General features: G+C 42.7%; 1 protein-coding gene across 1 annotated transcript in view; it reads left to right on the top strand.

Moving 5' to 3' along the window:
• The window catches only part of LOC147105643 (uncharacterized), a 67870-nt gene extending 56697 nt beyond the window's left edge, over positions 1–11173 (top strand). The window contains exons 24-30 of the mRNA XM_086010183.1: positions 643–712; positions 1455–1555; positions 1717–1748; positions 3690–3797; positions 6588–6645; positions 8529–8637; positions 10762–11173. Coding sequence (XP_085866309.1) covers positions 643–712; positions 1455–1555; positions 1717–1748; positions 3690–3797; positions 6588–6645; positions 8529–8637; positions 10762–10918 — 635 coding nt within the window. The 3' untranslated portion in view covers positions 10919–11173. The remainder of the gene's footprint in view (positions 1–642; positions 713–1454; positions 1556–1716; positions 1749–3689; positions 3798–6587; positions 6646–8528; positions 8638–10761) is intronic.
• The last annotated feature ends 6205 nt before the right edge of the window (positions 11174–17378 follow it).

Genomic DNA, 17378 nt, shown 5'->3' on the forward strand with positions numbered 1-17378 from the left:
AGTGCAGAGAAGGTTCACGAGGTTGATTCCTGGGATGAAAGGTTTGAAGTATGAGGAAAGGTTGAGCAGGTTGGGTCTATACTCATTGGAGTTTAGAAGAATGAGAGGTGATCTTAATGAAGCATCTAAGATTCTGAGGGGGATTGACCGGGTGGATGCTGAGAGGATGTTTCCCCTCGTGGGGGAATCTAGAACTAGGGTCATAGTTTCAGAATAAGGGGTCGCTCATTTAAGACGGAGATGAGGAGGAATTTCTTCTCTCAGAGGGTTGTGAATCTTTGGAATTCTCTACCCCAGTGAGCTGTGGAGGCGGAGTCATTGAATATATGATTGACAGACATTTGAACTACAAGCGGGAAAGTGATGTTGAGGACAAGATTGGATCAGCCATGATCTTATTGAATGACGGAGCAGGCTCGAGGGGCCGATTGGCCTACTCCTGCTCCTATTCCTTATGTTATTATGTTCTTATTTATTACCATTCACACACTGTAATTAAAGTTTAGAAATACCATTATTGTGTTTCAGAATTTATTCATGATCATGCTAACAGGCTGTGATTGTTTAGTTCCTGGCTGATAGTTATAGGAATACTTTAATGCTATACATTTCCACACCTCACGTTTTTGTTTGCTTTTCAAGATTATACCTGCCCTGAAGGATTCATTTATAAGCCTTGTGAACGTCAGGACAATGATCGCTGTGAGAATAAGTAAGTATTTTATACCGTCGGGGATGTACTGAGGGAATTGGCTGATGAGGCAAAGATCAAAAGTTGATGGCACTCAGGCATTGTAAAGGTTTTAATTTTAAAATTTGGATCAAAAAGTGTCTTCAATTGCATTTTGAAAAAAATACACATGTATGATCACAGTTTTAGTAGCACAGTTAAGGAATTATGCACCCAAACTATTTCTCAGAAAAACATTTTAAAAAGAAATCTGTGTCTTTTATATTTAACTTGAAAAAACTGAAATGCCAGAGGAAATGCCCTGGATTTGGTTACACTTTAGGCCACCATTTGTGTTTGCCAGTGAGGAAATATATCGATGGTGTACGTACCCGACATACAAATATGACTTTTACTAGGGCAGTGAAATTACACAGTCTGCCTATTTGACACTCTGGGTAAAGAGCTGCTCCCCTATGATGCATGCATAGATTTTGCTATGTAACTATGGCATGTGAGGGGTACACACATATACCTATAGTGGGTAGGGAAAACATTATTTATATGTTTTTGAAGATCCAATTACAAGTACTTACTTCACTGCCTGAGCATATGTCACCACTTTCCTCCCCAATACTTTCAGTGGTGAAGTGCCTCCCTCCTTGACTCCAACCCACCAGCAGAACACAAGACCCACAATGAGCAATGCCATTGGAGATCTGTTAGTTTAATAGGATGTTGATATGCTGGGTTCATTTTTTTTTAAATTAAACTTCATTTTAAGCACGCTGACCCATGGCCAGACATTGTACCCTCTGTCAGAAGGCTGCTTTTGTCCAGAAGGAATGATGCTTTCTGAAAACAAGACTACATGCGTTAGTTCATGTAAGTTGCTTTATTTTTTTTAAGTTAAATACGGCATGAACTACCTGATCAATAGTAAGCCTTTAATTAATGCAATACATATTTAATTAACAATTAAGTCAGTTTGTTACTTGTGGAAATATAATGCACGTATAGTAAGGTTGTATCCCTCATTTTTACAGGTTGCATTGATAATTCAGGAAATCCCAGAGATGTAAGTGTTCATTTACTGATACATGTACATCACTTCCATATTGTTACACTGATGATGCCAGTAGCTTAATAGATTGTAGACCACCATATCACAAAAAATTCTCATAGCTATTTTATTACCTTGAATTTATGACCTGCAGTTATTTTTACAATTACAACGTTGAGGACATTATTCCTCGATTGTGTTGCATCCAAATGGCCCACCAGCTGAATGGCCCGTTTTCATGTTATAATTTCTTGGTAAATCTGTCTTCTACCATCCATGTAGCACACCAGGAACCACAACAGCACCTTGAACTCATGCTGTTTCTCACCTACCCTTTCGTAATATAATTGCAACCAAGACCACAGCTCCAGCTCCCACCACCCTTTGCACACAGTTACATAGACTTCTATAGCAGCAAATCGCCACTAGAACTCCAATACAAGGCTATAAGGAAGTACACAACCAGAAAAAGTCCATTCAGCGCATCAAGTTCAATCTATACAATAGACCACGTACAATTGCTGTTTTATGGTCTCTTCCAGGGCTGGACTTTTACATAAAGTACTAAGTCAGATGTCTACAATATACAGGAAAGACAATTCTAAATCAACCTTAAAAAATCCTAACCTAGCAAGATGCACCCTCAGCCCATGCTTCCCTGCCATGGGTATTGATCAAGAATCTCACTGATAGAGGGTCTCCCGTGCTCTATTGGTTCCCCTACCACGAGTCAGTGCATTAGTTCTTCCTTTTCCGGAAGTATACTCCAAACTGGGCATTTTCTCATTACTACCATCACTTGACTTTGTACAAGAACATTTAGTTCCTTATTTTGGAAAACTAAAATTGCTTTACATTTCTGATAACCAGTGATATACATTTCCACACCGATGGTTAGTTATTTCCCTGTGGATGTGTGTGAAAGGTACACAGTACAGCAGTGAGCCAAGGTCAGAGTTGAGACAGCGGGGTTTGTATTTTGATGAGGGTCAGTGGTGAAGATTTTGTGCATTTTCCCCATTTGAGCTCGATAAAGTAGTCCTGTTTTTACCTGTGACACTATATATATATATACACATACACTGCAGCAGCTATTATATATATTAGGCTTCTAAATCATTAAATAGGGTCATGTGGTCCATTTGTTTATTCATTACAAAGTAACCTGACTCTTGTTCCCGCTGTCAGACAAAGGTGTCGGCATTACAACTGCACATGGTTAACAACTTTGACTTTTGCAAAGTGCCTCATGGTTCACCTTCAAAAGCAATACTCTTCCTCCAAATGGACAGACATCAACTAAACCATTCAAAAATATCACCCAAAGCTGAACATTTGCGTGCAAGAAATTAACCTCCATGATAGTCATGGAAGTCTCCTGCTTTTGGCAGGTTTTGTTTTACAAAAAAATAATTTGTGTGTAGTTACCTCTACTGGCTGCCTTATCCAGCTATTGACAGAGTAAGACACAGAGTAAAACCCAGCCCTGAAAATTTCTATTCACAGAGTAAAACCGAGTAAAGACTTTTCTATTTGAGTCCCAGTCATAACTTAGATTGAGTGCATTTTAAGATTTAAAAGTACATTCCTTCCTAAATCATTGGTATGGTTTGTCTAATGTGAAACCAGCTTCTTATTTTTAAGCATTTTTACTAAGATTAATGGTAGAAAATCTCTCACTATGTCATCTCACCAGAAGAACTGATGCCGGGAGATTTTGCTGGATCTGCACCCAGGGGCCCTGGATCACCTGGATTTGGTGAATATTGGACAATCGAGAGGGTGAGAGTATCCACCTGTAAAGAAAGCTTCTGATTTTCCAATATTCTCTGCACTCAGGTGATCCCCAAGTGTAGACCAGAGAAATCCCTATGGCGCTAAATAGAAATGTTATTTTAATTTGTTTGTGAAAGATCAGTTTGGTTATTTATTATTATTTGCATGTTTCATTTCTAGGAAGGAGAAAAATGGGTTGATCCCACAGATAAATGTATTTCGTACACGTGTGTTAAATCTCAAGTTGTGAAATCAGAAAAAACATGCCCTTATCCGGGCATTTGTACGGTTGGTGTAGCAGTTTGTTTATATTTACCAGATGTCTCTTAATCTTGAGGGATGTTAACAAGTACAGATAAATGGTTCAATAAATATATTTAAAATTAAACTATTGTAAACATGATGGCTGTAATTCTGGGGTCTGTGCAGATCGGAATCGGGTCGGGTGGGAAATTTGAAATAAGTTGCAGTGGGTCGGGAACCCACCGCCATCCCACCCCCACGTGCCTTTCCCTCGGGCGCATTTGCCGGTGTAGCAGCAACCTGACCAGCAAAGGCGGGGGACCTAATTCAAATCATTACCACCTTGTTGTCAGACCCTAAAGCGCCTTTTTCAGCCTAGCTTTTAAATTTCCCTGGCTGCCCATGGGATTCAAGCAGCTCGGGAATCACTCTGTCAGCCTGAGGCGGGAGTTGAGTGGCCATTGATCCAGCTGATTAGATGATAGCATGAAATGTATTATAAAAGCTCCCACCTCTCAGCTGGTCACTTTCCTCAGGTAGAAGCTGTTGCTATCTGCATTTCCAGCACACATTTAGCTTTCTACAGGCTGCAAGTGTTGGCAGCAAAGTTGCCATCTAGTCTCACTTTATTAGTACAACCTATCACACCATTGACAGATTGCTTCTCGCATCTCTACTTGACCTGCCATCTATTCCACCAGCATGGGGCATGCCGTTTATGCTGTCTCACCTTGGTCCTCAGAATCGGATCACGATGAGCCCCAATACCAGTAGCACCAGGCACACAAGCAGCACCAACAACAACACCACCAACCCTCTCCTCAACCACCTGATGCTGCACAGGACAGAGGGCATCAGCGCAGGGCAGCTCCGTGCCAGAGGCGATACCCCCAACACAGGGTATACAGGCAGAGGATTAGCTTCATCAACATGACAGAGCAGCAGTGCCAAAGGGGGCTCAGGCTATCGCGCCAGGTCTTCATAGACATTTGCACATTGTTGGAGCAAGAGCTGCAGCCCAGAGGACCTGGTGGACATGCCTTACCAATGACCATCAAAGTCACCAACGCCCCTAATTTCTTTGCCTCAGGCTCCTTCCAGGGATCTGCAGGAGACATTTGCGGCATCTTGCAGTCTGCCACCCACAGATGCATCACACAGGTCACCGATGCCCTCTTTGACAAGTCAGCCAATTATATCAACTTGCTACTGATGAAGCCAGTGTTACTGAGCGGGTGCTGGGCTTTGCCAATCTGGCTGACTTCCCACAGGTGCAGGGCGTCATCAACTGCACACATGTGGCCATCAGGGAACCCCATCATCACTCAGGAGTCTTTGGCAACCGCAAGGGCTTCCACTCCCTCAATGTGCACCAAATTCCCTGGCAGCTGTCATGACTCTTTCATCCTACGCCAGTCCACCCTCCCTCAGCTCTTCGCACCTCCAAATAGACTTTCTGGCTGGCTGCTTGGAGACAAGGGTTATCCACTGAAGATGTGGCTCATGACACCCTTGAGGAGGCCAAGTACAGAGGCCCAGGAGAGATACAATGAAAGCCACAATTCCACCAGATGTGTCATATAGCAGACTATAGGCATGCTCAAAATGCGCTTCAGATGCCTTGACAGATCTGGAGGAATCCTTCAGTATGCACCAGCCTGGGTCTCCAGAATCTGCTGTTGTGAGGGTGGCAAATGATGGAGGCCCACCTCCAGTTCTCTCCCTCTTAGCGCAAAGGCGATTTCTGCAGCGGGGTGGAAGTAACAATGGGGTCGTGATCCGCCACGTCAACTGCCCGCACCCGACCCGCTCACATAAAAAAAATTCCAGCCGATAGTCGGAAACATATAAAATGCAGAAAGACCTGAAGTACAGAAAATGTTCTATCTTACATGAACTGATTATATTTTTCACGTTATTAAAAAAACAATTGATAGTCAACAACTTGCATTTATAATGTGCTTAATGTAGAGAACATCCCAAGGCAGGTGTAAGGAAAACCAACACCAAGGAAAGAAGGGAAAGAGTAGGAGGGCTGACCAAAGGCTTGATCGAAGAGATGGGTTGAGAACATTTTTAAAGAAAGGAGAGGGAGGTGGAGAGGCAGCGTGCTTAGGGAGGACCAGATGACTGAAGATTGCAGCTTTCGGGTGGGATGAGGTGATGGAGGGATTTAAGAGGACAATAATGAGGATCTCAAATTTAAAAGGTTGGGGGGGTTGAGGAACCATTGTAGGTCAGCGAGGATAGGGGTGATGGGTGACTGGGACAGGATATGAGCGGCAGAGTTTGCACAATTTGAGTTTGTGGAGGGAGCCCAGCCAGCAAGGAGAGCAGTGGGAGGAGGCAAGTCAGATGAAGGCACGTAAGGGTTTCAGTGGTGAAAGGCATAATATTCTGTTTTGAATATGTATTAAACTAAAAAAAATCACTTATATGTGATACCATTTAGATTTTGGTCTATATTTGATTGTTGCAAAATCTAGTTGAATGTATTTTGTTAATCATTAAGTAGGAACCAGTTAAAGGTCTGTGATAATGATGTGGTACCGCCTGCATACCATGATGATTATTGTAGGATGCAGAATTGAATTGATTTTTCTGTTCAGTTTATAACAATGCAGAAAAAATACTTCAACACATACTCTTGGAATTTGGGGCAAAACAGACTACAGTATATCAATTTTCGCAAAGAAAACTATCCTATTTCAGCAGAAAATTAAATAACTGCATGTCATTTATGAATATTCCTGGGATTTTGCGTGATTCTTGTGTTATTCATATTCAGATAATATTTGCATTATTAACTATATATTATTAATTCTGTGTGTTTAGACTGAAAAGTTTTGGGACGATGATCACTGCTGCTACTGGTGTCCTCCTCAAGGATGTGGTAATCACCTACTTCTTTTATACTCATGGTTACTTATAGATCATTCTTTCCCATTTTGTGTTTGTGGCAAAGTTTCATTAACAATATTAAAAAATGAAAATGGGGAGGGGGTGGGGGTGGCGGGGGGGAAGCTCTAGATTGGCTCAGTGGCTGATTGTATTGTCCAGTATGGCACTGACATACAGTGTACGGAAGATCTCATGTTTGAAAGCTGGGCTCTGCTAAATTAGTTAATCTCAGCCAGGATGGTAGTGGAGTGCCATCACTAGGCCTGCCACAGCAGAGAAAAAAATTAGCCAGCAAAAAGTGTACACAGTATAACTAACAATGTTAGTTGTCAGCTGCTGGCCTGGTTGTCTAAAGGATATAAATCCTTCTGCATCTAGTTGCATTTGTCCTCATTATTTCCTGCGCCTCTACTTTTCCTACCTTCTGCTTACTTCAATATCTGGCTTTTGTAACCCTCACCCAAACTGACTTATATAAGACTCGAAATTCCTTTCGGGTTAGTGGAAGAGTGGCAGAGCGGACACCAATTCCACCTGAGCACACAACCCAGCTTCATCCCAAACCACAAGCCATTTGAAATATGGAGGGTGGGCACATCATGCCAGTAAGGGTGCTTCAGTGGTGCCCACTCCAAACTGGTAGCCAGAATGTTGGAATGGCACAGTGCCACTCTAATGACAGAGAGGAGACACTGAAAGGTCCAACAAAAATCGCCTTCAAAGTCTTGGGGAAGATGATCACTCACTTCTAGGATGAATTACCTTTCCCTAGTCAAGGTTTGGGGTCTTCATAAGGTCCTCAAGAAGGCTTTACATCAACTCTCAGCTGGTGAGAGTTTCCCTGAGGCCTTCTGAGGGTGTAATTCCTGGGGTAGCCCAGGAACTCCCCAGACACACCCCCTTGATGCAGTGGAGAGGCGGGCACAAGATCCAGCCATGCCCCCCACCCACCCCTCCCCTCCCCACCACCCATAATGGCTAGGTGGAAGGAATGGCACGGAGCCAGGTTCAACCCCAAATTCCACTTTCAGGCGGTCAATCCTCCTGCTCTCCCCCATTGGAATTTTAGGGCCCATGTGTCTAGTACATCCATCATACTTGAATAGCCACTCATGCAAGGCGTATACCACACACATCTGATTGGCTCAAATATCATGGAGTCTTTCTCTTCAGTAAAGCACAGTACCACACTGTGCAAGGTGCATTTACTCACCAAAACTATCTGGGAGCGCCACTGGGATCAAATTCACTCATTTTGCTTTTCTTTTGACAGTTTTTCCACTCTAAGCTGTCCGCAGGGATTACAACGCTTTAGTTTAGTCATCTAATTCTGAAATTCCATTCTTCACTTCCCCGACCAATTTGTCATTTATAACGTTCAGGTTTGTCCAACGTTTTAATCGGCTGTTACACAGAAACCACTCCTTACCAAGTCTACGTGACTCTATCCTTTCCTCCACCCCCGCACCCCCCACCCAACCCCACACACCCCAAACACTCCCTGCTGGGGATGTCACACTATCCTGGGCTACAATCGACCATTTGTTCAATGCAATCTGTATGAAAGCATTTCTTTGGAATTGCTGGATTAATAAAAACCTTTTGAGACCAATTTTTGCTGTTTTTAACCAGGAAGTATTTAACCTTATCTGCAGAGACAACACTGAGTATACCTTAACTCAGTCACTAGAGATGGATCTGCTCAATTACCCTACCACTTGATGTCTGAATCATCTGACTTTTAATCAAAGCAAATTCTAAAATATATTTTCAATGCTCAACAATAGTAGCTGCTCTAGTACAAGAAGGAATATTTCATTTGTATTGTCCTGAGTTTTTTTTTAAAATGAGTGGCTATCAATTATTTTTTCATAGGCTCTTGTAAGAAGTTGATTGTTTCAAAAAATGTCACAAAGGAAAATTCAAGCTGTTCAGCAGAAGTTAACATGACAAAATGTGAAGGCAACTGTACCGGATCGTCTGAGTAAGTACTTTCCTGTAATATTTTTATTATAATTAAGAATCATAAAATATTGTCCGTGTCTCATAAATAATATAAATCAATGAACTAATAACCAAGATTAAGAATTTACTGAAATTCACAAAATTAAGATTGGTGACGATGAAGAAGACCCATTTAATCTCATCCTTCCAGAACACCAACTTCACCATTTTCTCAGTATTGCACCTAGTTGTTCCTTTAATATGTCCAGTCTCCTGGCCTCAACCACACTTTTGGCAACCACTTGCACCCTCTGTGGAAGGAAATACTTCCTGAGCTCTGTCTGAAATTCACCCATCACACCCCTGAACATTTCCCCCCTTGCTCTGTTGTCCTGATATATCTGGAAGTACTGATCTTGGTTTACTCTCTCAGTCCAGTAAAGGATCGCTCAGAAGCCTATTTTTGATGCTGAAGAGCCCTATCAAGTCATCCTTCATAAGTTTTCTCTCTAACTGCAGGGGTTACCCTCATACTGTCCTCTGTTTGGATGACCTCTTATGTTGCAGCAACTAGAACCGTACACAGTACTCCAGGTTTACCATGACCGGGGAACTGTAAACCTTCAGAATGACCTCTAGGCACTTGAACTCAACTAATGTAGCAACATAACCCTGTCTAGTATGTGCTTTGTTCACTGCACAACTTCAGTGTCATGTTTGAACATCAGCTGAGCTTCATACCCCATGTCCTCTCTATCATCAAGACCGCTGAGGAGATTAGCTCCAGAGGAGCGAGGAGCATGTACAGTACCTCCTATTTTTACTTTCAAATGCAGTCCCTTATCAATATTTGAATTTAATTTGCCAGTGATCAGTCCAGGTGCAGTTAAGCTCTCTTCCTAAAGATTTTCAGTGACTTTTTCAATCTGCAGTTCTCCCTTAGCTTGGTATTGTCTGTAACTTACTTTATCTTGAGGTCATTTATGTATAGTAGGTACAAGAAAGGTTCCTGCACAGAGGTCTGGAGCATCTCATTCAGTTTGATCTAACTCCCCATAAGACTATAGTCTGCTTCTTTCCCTTTAGCCAGTTAGCATTTCCAATACATGTAATACCTGCCCTTGGTACACACTGACTTTTTTTAAAATTAAGTCTCTCATGGGATTCTTTACCAAAAGGCCCTTAGGAAGTCAAAGGACATCATATAATGTGGTTCTCCCCCCCCCCCCCACCCCCTCGTCAGTTTGATTTATGAGGTTGGTCAGGCAAGATATAACCTTCCAACGCTATGCAGACTGTTATTCATTACATTATTTTTTATAAAGGTGCACTTCCATTTTGTTTCTGGCAATAGATTCCATTAGTTTTCCAATTATTCACATCAGAGTAACTGGATCTTTAGTTACCAGGTATACACTGTAGTTGCATCACCCTTTTTGAATATAGGAACGACATTTCCCTGTTTTTGGAGTGTCGGAATCTCCTCAGTTTTCAAAATAATTTTTGACTTTAAATGAAATATGGAATTATACACAGCAATGTACCTAAAAGTGGTGCATGCACTAACCTGAATCAAAGCACTGATGGTTCCAGTAATGCAGCGATTGAGGAAAGTAGCTGCTAAATGTCCAAGAAAGAGAGTTTGGTTGTTCACTCAGTTTAGTCCTTCTGACCATGTCCTCAATGTGCATTGCTGAGATGTTCCTTAATTCATTCAATGTCTCCTCCACACTGACAACTCCCAAGATAATTACAGGAAACTTTCTGGTATCCGGCACTGACGGGACTGAGCTGGTGCCGTTAGATCAAAACTGCCGTATAAGCCAGCGCTAATGTTAAAACATACAGAGCTTTTCAGCTCCGTGTGAATCAACAAAACCTGTTGCTTAGCAACAGCTTCAGAACAGTCGGCTGCAGCTGCAAGCGTCTCTAGCTGAAGCTGTTGCTTAGCTACAGACCTTGCAGAGCCTGACTGGGGGAAAAAAAAGCAACAAGAAGTAAAAAAACTTATAGAAAACGGCTCCTGAATTTTGCCGGTAGATAGAGCTTTCCGGACTTTTAACCTCCGGTTAAACGAAAGTTTCCTGTAACACAATTATATGTGGTCCCTGTTGATTTGCAGCATTTGGGCTGATGCCTAGTTTGCCAATCTCTTATTTTCCAGATTTGACACTGTTACAAACACCATTGTTAACAAGTGTAGCTGCTGCCGAGCTACAAAGACTGAAAATAGGAGCGTGAACCTTGATTGTGGAAATGGAGACAGTGTGCCGTACACCTACACTTACATTACATCGTGCGACTTCAGTAGTAACACCTGATATAACAATGCACCTGCTCAATTAAGCACAATTTCTATCATCTATTGATCTTGAAATCTAAAATTAAAATCTAATTTACAGTTACCTTTATAATGATTGTTTTAATGTAACATTTGGCTAGGAGCAAAGCCTCATTAGGAGTAAGTTACTTGAAACTGCTTTTTATGAAGGAGTAGTGGGATCTTTGCAACATTCTTTGACCATGGTATAAACCCGTCAGCTTTTGAGAAATTAAAAATCAATAAACGCATGCAATGAAGTCGCTTGTGAAGTCAATTATTTTGAAATGTGACTTCTTTTTAAAAACATATAAGGAATCCGCTCATTGAACTCGACCTTCCAGTACAAGATGCTCGCACTCCCTCCCCGCTACCAAGAAACCAAATGAAGGAAATGTAAAAATACTGCATTTTCCAAGCACAGAAATCATCACAGCATTAAAAATGTCGGCGAAGCTTCCTTATGATAGCAGCATGGATGGACTTGCTTCTTGGCTGCGCACAACTTTTCAATTTGCAATAAACCCTTTCTCTGGCATGATTTGATCATCATTACTTTATTACCTGTGGTTTATAGGGATATTGTGTAATGTAGAAAAGTGTTTTCAGCAGGGTTGCTCTGCTCTTGTACTTTCTGCCTCTAGGTACACCTACATTTTAAAAATCCATTAAAAACATGGCAAGGGAGAAATGAAGCAGTTTACACAAGTAAGGTGGCAATAAATACTAAACTTTTTACTCCATCAGAGGGAGGAGGTGTTTGTATTTATTGACACAGCCAGGTCACACTTAGAATCTTGTAGCTAGAAAACAACATTTATTGTTCAAAGTATCCCTCAAGTCTAAAGCTTGGCTTCAACATTTTTAAGCATATTGGTGGGTTTCTGTGCGTCAGACACTTGGCTGACAAATATATATATATTATTCAAACACTTGCCTGCAATTCTGCTACGTTAACATAGAATCATAGAAGATAGGAGCAGGAGTAGGCCATTCGGCCCCTCGAGCCTGCTCTGCCATTTAATGAGATCATGGCTGATCATCCAAATTCAGTACCCTGTCCCTGCTTTCTCCCCGTATCCCTTGATCCCTTTAGCCTTAAGAAATATATCTAACTCCTTCTTCAATGTATTTAATGAATTGGCCTCAACTGCCTTCTGTGGTAGAGAATTCCACAGGTTCACCACTCTCTGGGTGAAGAAATTCCTCCTCATCTCTGCCCTAAATGGCTTACCCCTTAGCCTTAGACTGTGACCCCTGGTTCTGGACTCCCCCGCCATCGGGAACATCCTTCCTGCATCTAGTCTGTCTAGACCTGTTAGAATTTTATAAGTTTCAATGAGATCCCCTCCCATTCTTCTAAACTCCAGTGAATATAAGCCTAATCGACCCAATCTCTCTTCATACGTCATTCCTGCCATCCCAAGTATCAGTCTGGTGAATCTTCGCTGCACTCCCTCCATGGCAAGAACATCCTTCCTCAGATAAGGCGACCAAAACTGCACACAATACTCAAGGTGTGCTCTCACCAAGGCCCTGTACAATTGCAGTAAGACATCCTTGCTCCTGTACTCGAATCCTCTCGCTATGAAGGCCAATATACCATTTGCCTTCTTAACTGCCCGCTGCACCTGCATGCTTACCTTCAGCGACTGGTGCACAAGGACACCCAGGTCTCGTTGCACTTCCCCTTCTCCCAATCTATTGCTGTTCAGATAATAATCTGTCTTCCTGTTTTTGCCACCAAAGTGGATAAACTCGCATTTATCCACATTATACTGCATCTGCCATGCATCTGCCCAATCACCCAACCTGTCCAAATCATACTGGAGTTTCTCTGCATCCTCCTCACAGCACACACGCTCACCCAGCTTTGCGGCGTCTGCAAACTTGGAGATATTACATCTAGTTCCCTCGTCTAGATCATTAATATATATTGTGAATAGCTGGGGTCCTAGCACCGATCCCTGCGGCACCCCACTAGTCACTGCCTGACACTTGGAAAAAGACCCATTCATTCCAACTCTTTGCTTCCTGTCTGCCAACTAGTTCTCTATCCAAGTCAGTACCTTACCCCCAATCCCATGTGCTTTAACTTTGCACGCTAATCTCTTATGCGGGACCTTATCGAAGCCTTCTGAAAGTTCAATACATTACATCCACTGGTTCTCCCTTATCTATTCTACCAGTCACATCCTCAAAAAATTCCAGTAGATTAGTCAAGCACGATTTACCTTTTGTAAATCCATGTTGACTTTGTCCGATCCTGTCACTGTTTTTCAAGTGCTCTGCTATTACATCTTTTATAATGGACTCTAGCATTTTTCCCACTACCGATGTCAGGCTTACCGGTTTATAATTCCCCATTTTCTCTCTAACACCTTTTTTAAATAGTGGGGTTACATTAGCTACCCTCCAATCCATGGGAACTATTCCAGAGCCCATAGAATTTTGGAAGATGACCAGCAATGCATCTACTATTTCTAGGGTCACTTCCTTAAGTACCCAAGGATGTAGATTATACTTTACCTGTTGAATTTCAAAACAATTCCATTCAATAAAGCTGGTGGATCAATTACAATGAATGCTTATTCATTTCCATTCATTCAACGCAGTAGTATAGCAGGCAAAGGCCTGGAAATTGGTGTTGGCCCATTACTTGGGGGTTAACTGATATTTTGGGGGATATTGAAAACCTGCCAGTCAGTCATGCCTGTTGCTAGTTTTGTGGCAGGGGTAAATTCTGTGCTGTAACCCTTGCATGTTTGGCTGACAAATGGAATGGTAGAATTACGAACAAGATAGGGCAGTTATTGACTGCACGGAGACATTTAAAGACCTGCATTTGCGCAGGAGAGAGCATGTCAGGGGTCTCTTCAGTGATTTTACAACGTTGCTGTAAAACACAAGCATCCAGAGCTTTTAAGAGTCACTCTGATTACCAGCTGCTGAAAGCATTACTGCAAGAAGAAACAAGAGGCCAGAATTATATGGAACTGAAGGGCACCCTCTCCAGAAGCGCTTGGTGCAACAGGCTTAGGAACACAAAGACAGGGTCAATGCAGTCTCCAGAATCCAGCATACCTGGAAAGATGTGAAGGTAACTGACCACAAGAAAGCAGCTAAGGCAAAGCTAAAGTCCAACTTGCAATGCTAAGTAATTGCCATGCATGGACACATCATGTGAGTGAAGCTGGTCCAGAGCTTCAAGATTCTGCCCCAACAAAATTAGACGTTCCCACCCCTGGGATTATTGGATAACCTCTGGCTCAACTGTTGCATGTAACAGTTCCAATTTCTGTACATTATTCTCTGGCAGTTTAGCAAGTGTTTGTTTTTATGCTTCACCAAGTGTATATTTTTATGTTCATACAGTTCTGGTTTGCATCCAAGCATTCAACAACATCCTCTTGAATGAAAGAAAGTTGCAGCACAAGTAAACATTAAGCAGCTCTGCAGCACTTACCCATTTGTCGAAACAACAGTTATGTGGCTCTCACTCACTTCCTCGCAGCAGGTCCAATGAAAGAGATACAGATTGCAAAAGGCAAGGGTGCACCTCGAAGTAAGGCCTCAGACTTGCCAATATTTGATATTGTAACCAGAAAATGGCCATGTAGTTCCACACATGCAAAGACAGAAGGGACAAACCACTGACAATAATTTCAGTCACCCAATGAGCCTGACCCAACTTGTCTGTTCAGCCCAAGAATGTCCTGGTTGGTACAAATACTAACAGCAAGGAGTTCAATCAAAAGTGCAAACTCACCACCTTATGACTGAGAGGCAAGACTGTTACCAACTGACCCAAGCTGCGACAGAGGGTTGTTTCTCTGAAGCTAGGTAACAAAGTAACCTCTTGTAATAAATTGTGTTTTGGGGGGATGGGGGCAAGGAAGAAGTCAGGTTTTTGCTTTAATTTTACTTGAAAAATATTAAAGCAAACCCACATTTGTTTAACAGCAAAACACTTCTTTAAGATCATGTCTAATATGGTGACTTCTTAATCCAAGGTGCTGCAAAATAATGTCATACAAACACATCCTCCTTCTGTGCTGGAACTTTCTATGATTCTGTGGGGGAGAAATTCTATGGGCGCTAACTTTAGAAAAGTTTGAGATTTAGCGCCAGGTGCTAATGATTCAGAATGCACGCAAAATTCAGTCTCATTGCTGAAAGAAAGGATTGGAGCGCTAAATCAAGACCAATATCAAGTGCAGTCTAATCTCAAGTCATCATTGCCACAGGCTTTTCCCAGCACTTAAAGGGGTGGTTCATTGATACTGCAGCTCCTCATTCTCAGCATTGCTGGCTGTGCAGCTGCCTCAGCAAGGAGAAGCAAAACAAGGAGAAGGAGCCGGAGGACTGACGCATCTGTACACATGGCAGATCCACCTCACTCGGGTGGTCAGGGTGATTGAATGCTTCAACAAATGCTAATACCACCATCTGTACCACAAGCTCACACGCTGCCCAAAGCACCACACCCCCAGCACTCACCCACCAACAATCTCTACCTACCAACACTCACACCCACATCCCACGCCTTGCACACAACGACAGCTATTCAACTATGGCAAGCGCAAGGGTCATTAGTTGTTGGAATGATTGCGATATGTGTGATATGTTTATGCATAAATTTATTCATGGAGTTTGCAATATTTTGCGCTCTCTCTCATTTCAACTTTACGCCCAGGAGGACGCTGTGATATGGCATGACAGAGGGATGGCATGATGAGCATGTGGTGAGCAAAAGGGATCTGGGGTTTAAGTCATCCTGGTGTGAGACTGGAGGTCCATTTGAAGGAGGTGGTAGAGTTCTGTGACCACCAACTTGGTGATGCGGAGCCATCTAATACACCGCTCCTCGCTTCATTGAAGGTAGGAGAAGTGCTGTTGGAATACCCTCAGAGAGTAAGGCCTCCTAGTGAGAGCCCTGATTTCCTCCTCCTCCCTCTGGACACGTGTCTTTCTCGCAGTCTTTCTCGCTGCCTCCGCTCCCTCCGCAGTAGATCCTGGAGGGTGAGGTCGACTGCCAGTGCAGCCCCCATTAATGTAACGATGTGTAGCACTTTGAAATGTTGTCAGAATAAATGTAACTAATTTTTAGTAGCCACAACCCTCCTGAAACTAAAGAACCTTTAAATGACTGTGCAACAGTTTCATTCAATCTCAAACTGACAAGGAAGCAGTGAAACAGCACTAACCTGGCAGCTGCAACTCATTACTCATGATCCCTTTAAGTAGCACCCCTGGAACCGGCATCCGCCTGCTTGACGCCTCCTCTCCCTGGTGCTGTCGGGGCAAGGTGCTAAGGCAGGGGGCAAAAATGAATTTGGCAGATCGGGCACCCAGTGAGCGTTGATGTCACAATCTGCCTGGCAGTGAAGTCTCGAGGTGGCACTACGGTGGGGAGGGGCAAATTTGGCGTGTGTTGCTGGATTCACCTCACCCCGTCACTACTGCATCAGCACCCCCGCCAGGCGCTAACCAACTGAATTTCTCCCCCTACGATTTTAACTCCAATAATTTGGTCAGGTTTAACAGCAGTCAAAAATCCATCACAAGGCGAAACTGCAAGGCTCTGATATAAAGAAAGACTTGCATTTATATAATGCGTTTTACAGACATTGAAGTACTTTTGAAGCATAGTCACTCTTGTAATGTTGGAAACATGGCAGCCAAATTGTACATAGCAATGTCCCACAAACAGCAATGAGATAATGACCAGATAATTTGTTTTTTAGTGATGTTGATTGAGGGATAATTATTGACCAGGCCACAAGGAGAACTCCTCTGGACTTCTTAGACTAGTGCCATGGGATCTTTTATGTCCACCTTAGAGGGCAGTCGGGGTGTGTGGAGGGGTGGGGATGCTTTGGTTTAACGTCTCATCCAAAAGACAGCACCTCCAACAATGCAGCACTCCCTCAGCATTGCGCTGGAGTGTCAGTCTGGATTTTGTGCTCACGTCTCAGCAGTGGGACTTAAACCCACAACCTCTGGCTCACTGGCAAGACTGCTACTACTGAGCCAGGGCTGACAGCCCTTGGCAAAGCACTATTATTTTAATAAGCTCGAGGAACAGCACCTCATCTTTTGATTAGGCACTTTACAGCCTTATGGACTCAACATCAAGTTCAACAATTTCAGATCATAACCTCGGCCTCTATTTTTTCACATGGCAGCTGTTGATGATTCTGCCATTCCCATTTACACCTTATCTAGACTCATCTTTTGTTTCTTAACTTGTCCCATTACCATCTTCCTTTTGCTCTGCACTATCATACCTTTTGTCATTTAAATCTCTCTTGCCTTCCATCCTATCACAGACCTTCCCTTTTGTTCTTTCCTCCCCTCCCCCCTTTCCCTGCCCCTACACTTGCTTAAAACCTGTTCCATCTCTAACTTCTTCCAGTTCTGACGAAGGGTCATCGACCTGAAACGTTAACTCTGTTTCT

Source organism: Somniosus microcephalus, chromosome 17, assembly GCF_052327205.1.
Source record: "Somniosus microcephalus isolate GS21.2 chromosome 17, FLI_Smic_1.0, whole genome shotgun sequence".
Taxonomy (NCBI): Eukaryota; Metazoa; Chordata; class Chondrichthyes; order Squaliformes; family Somniosidae; genus Somniosus; species Somniosus microcephalus.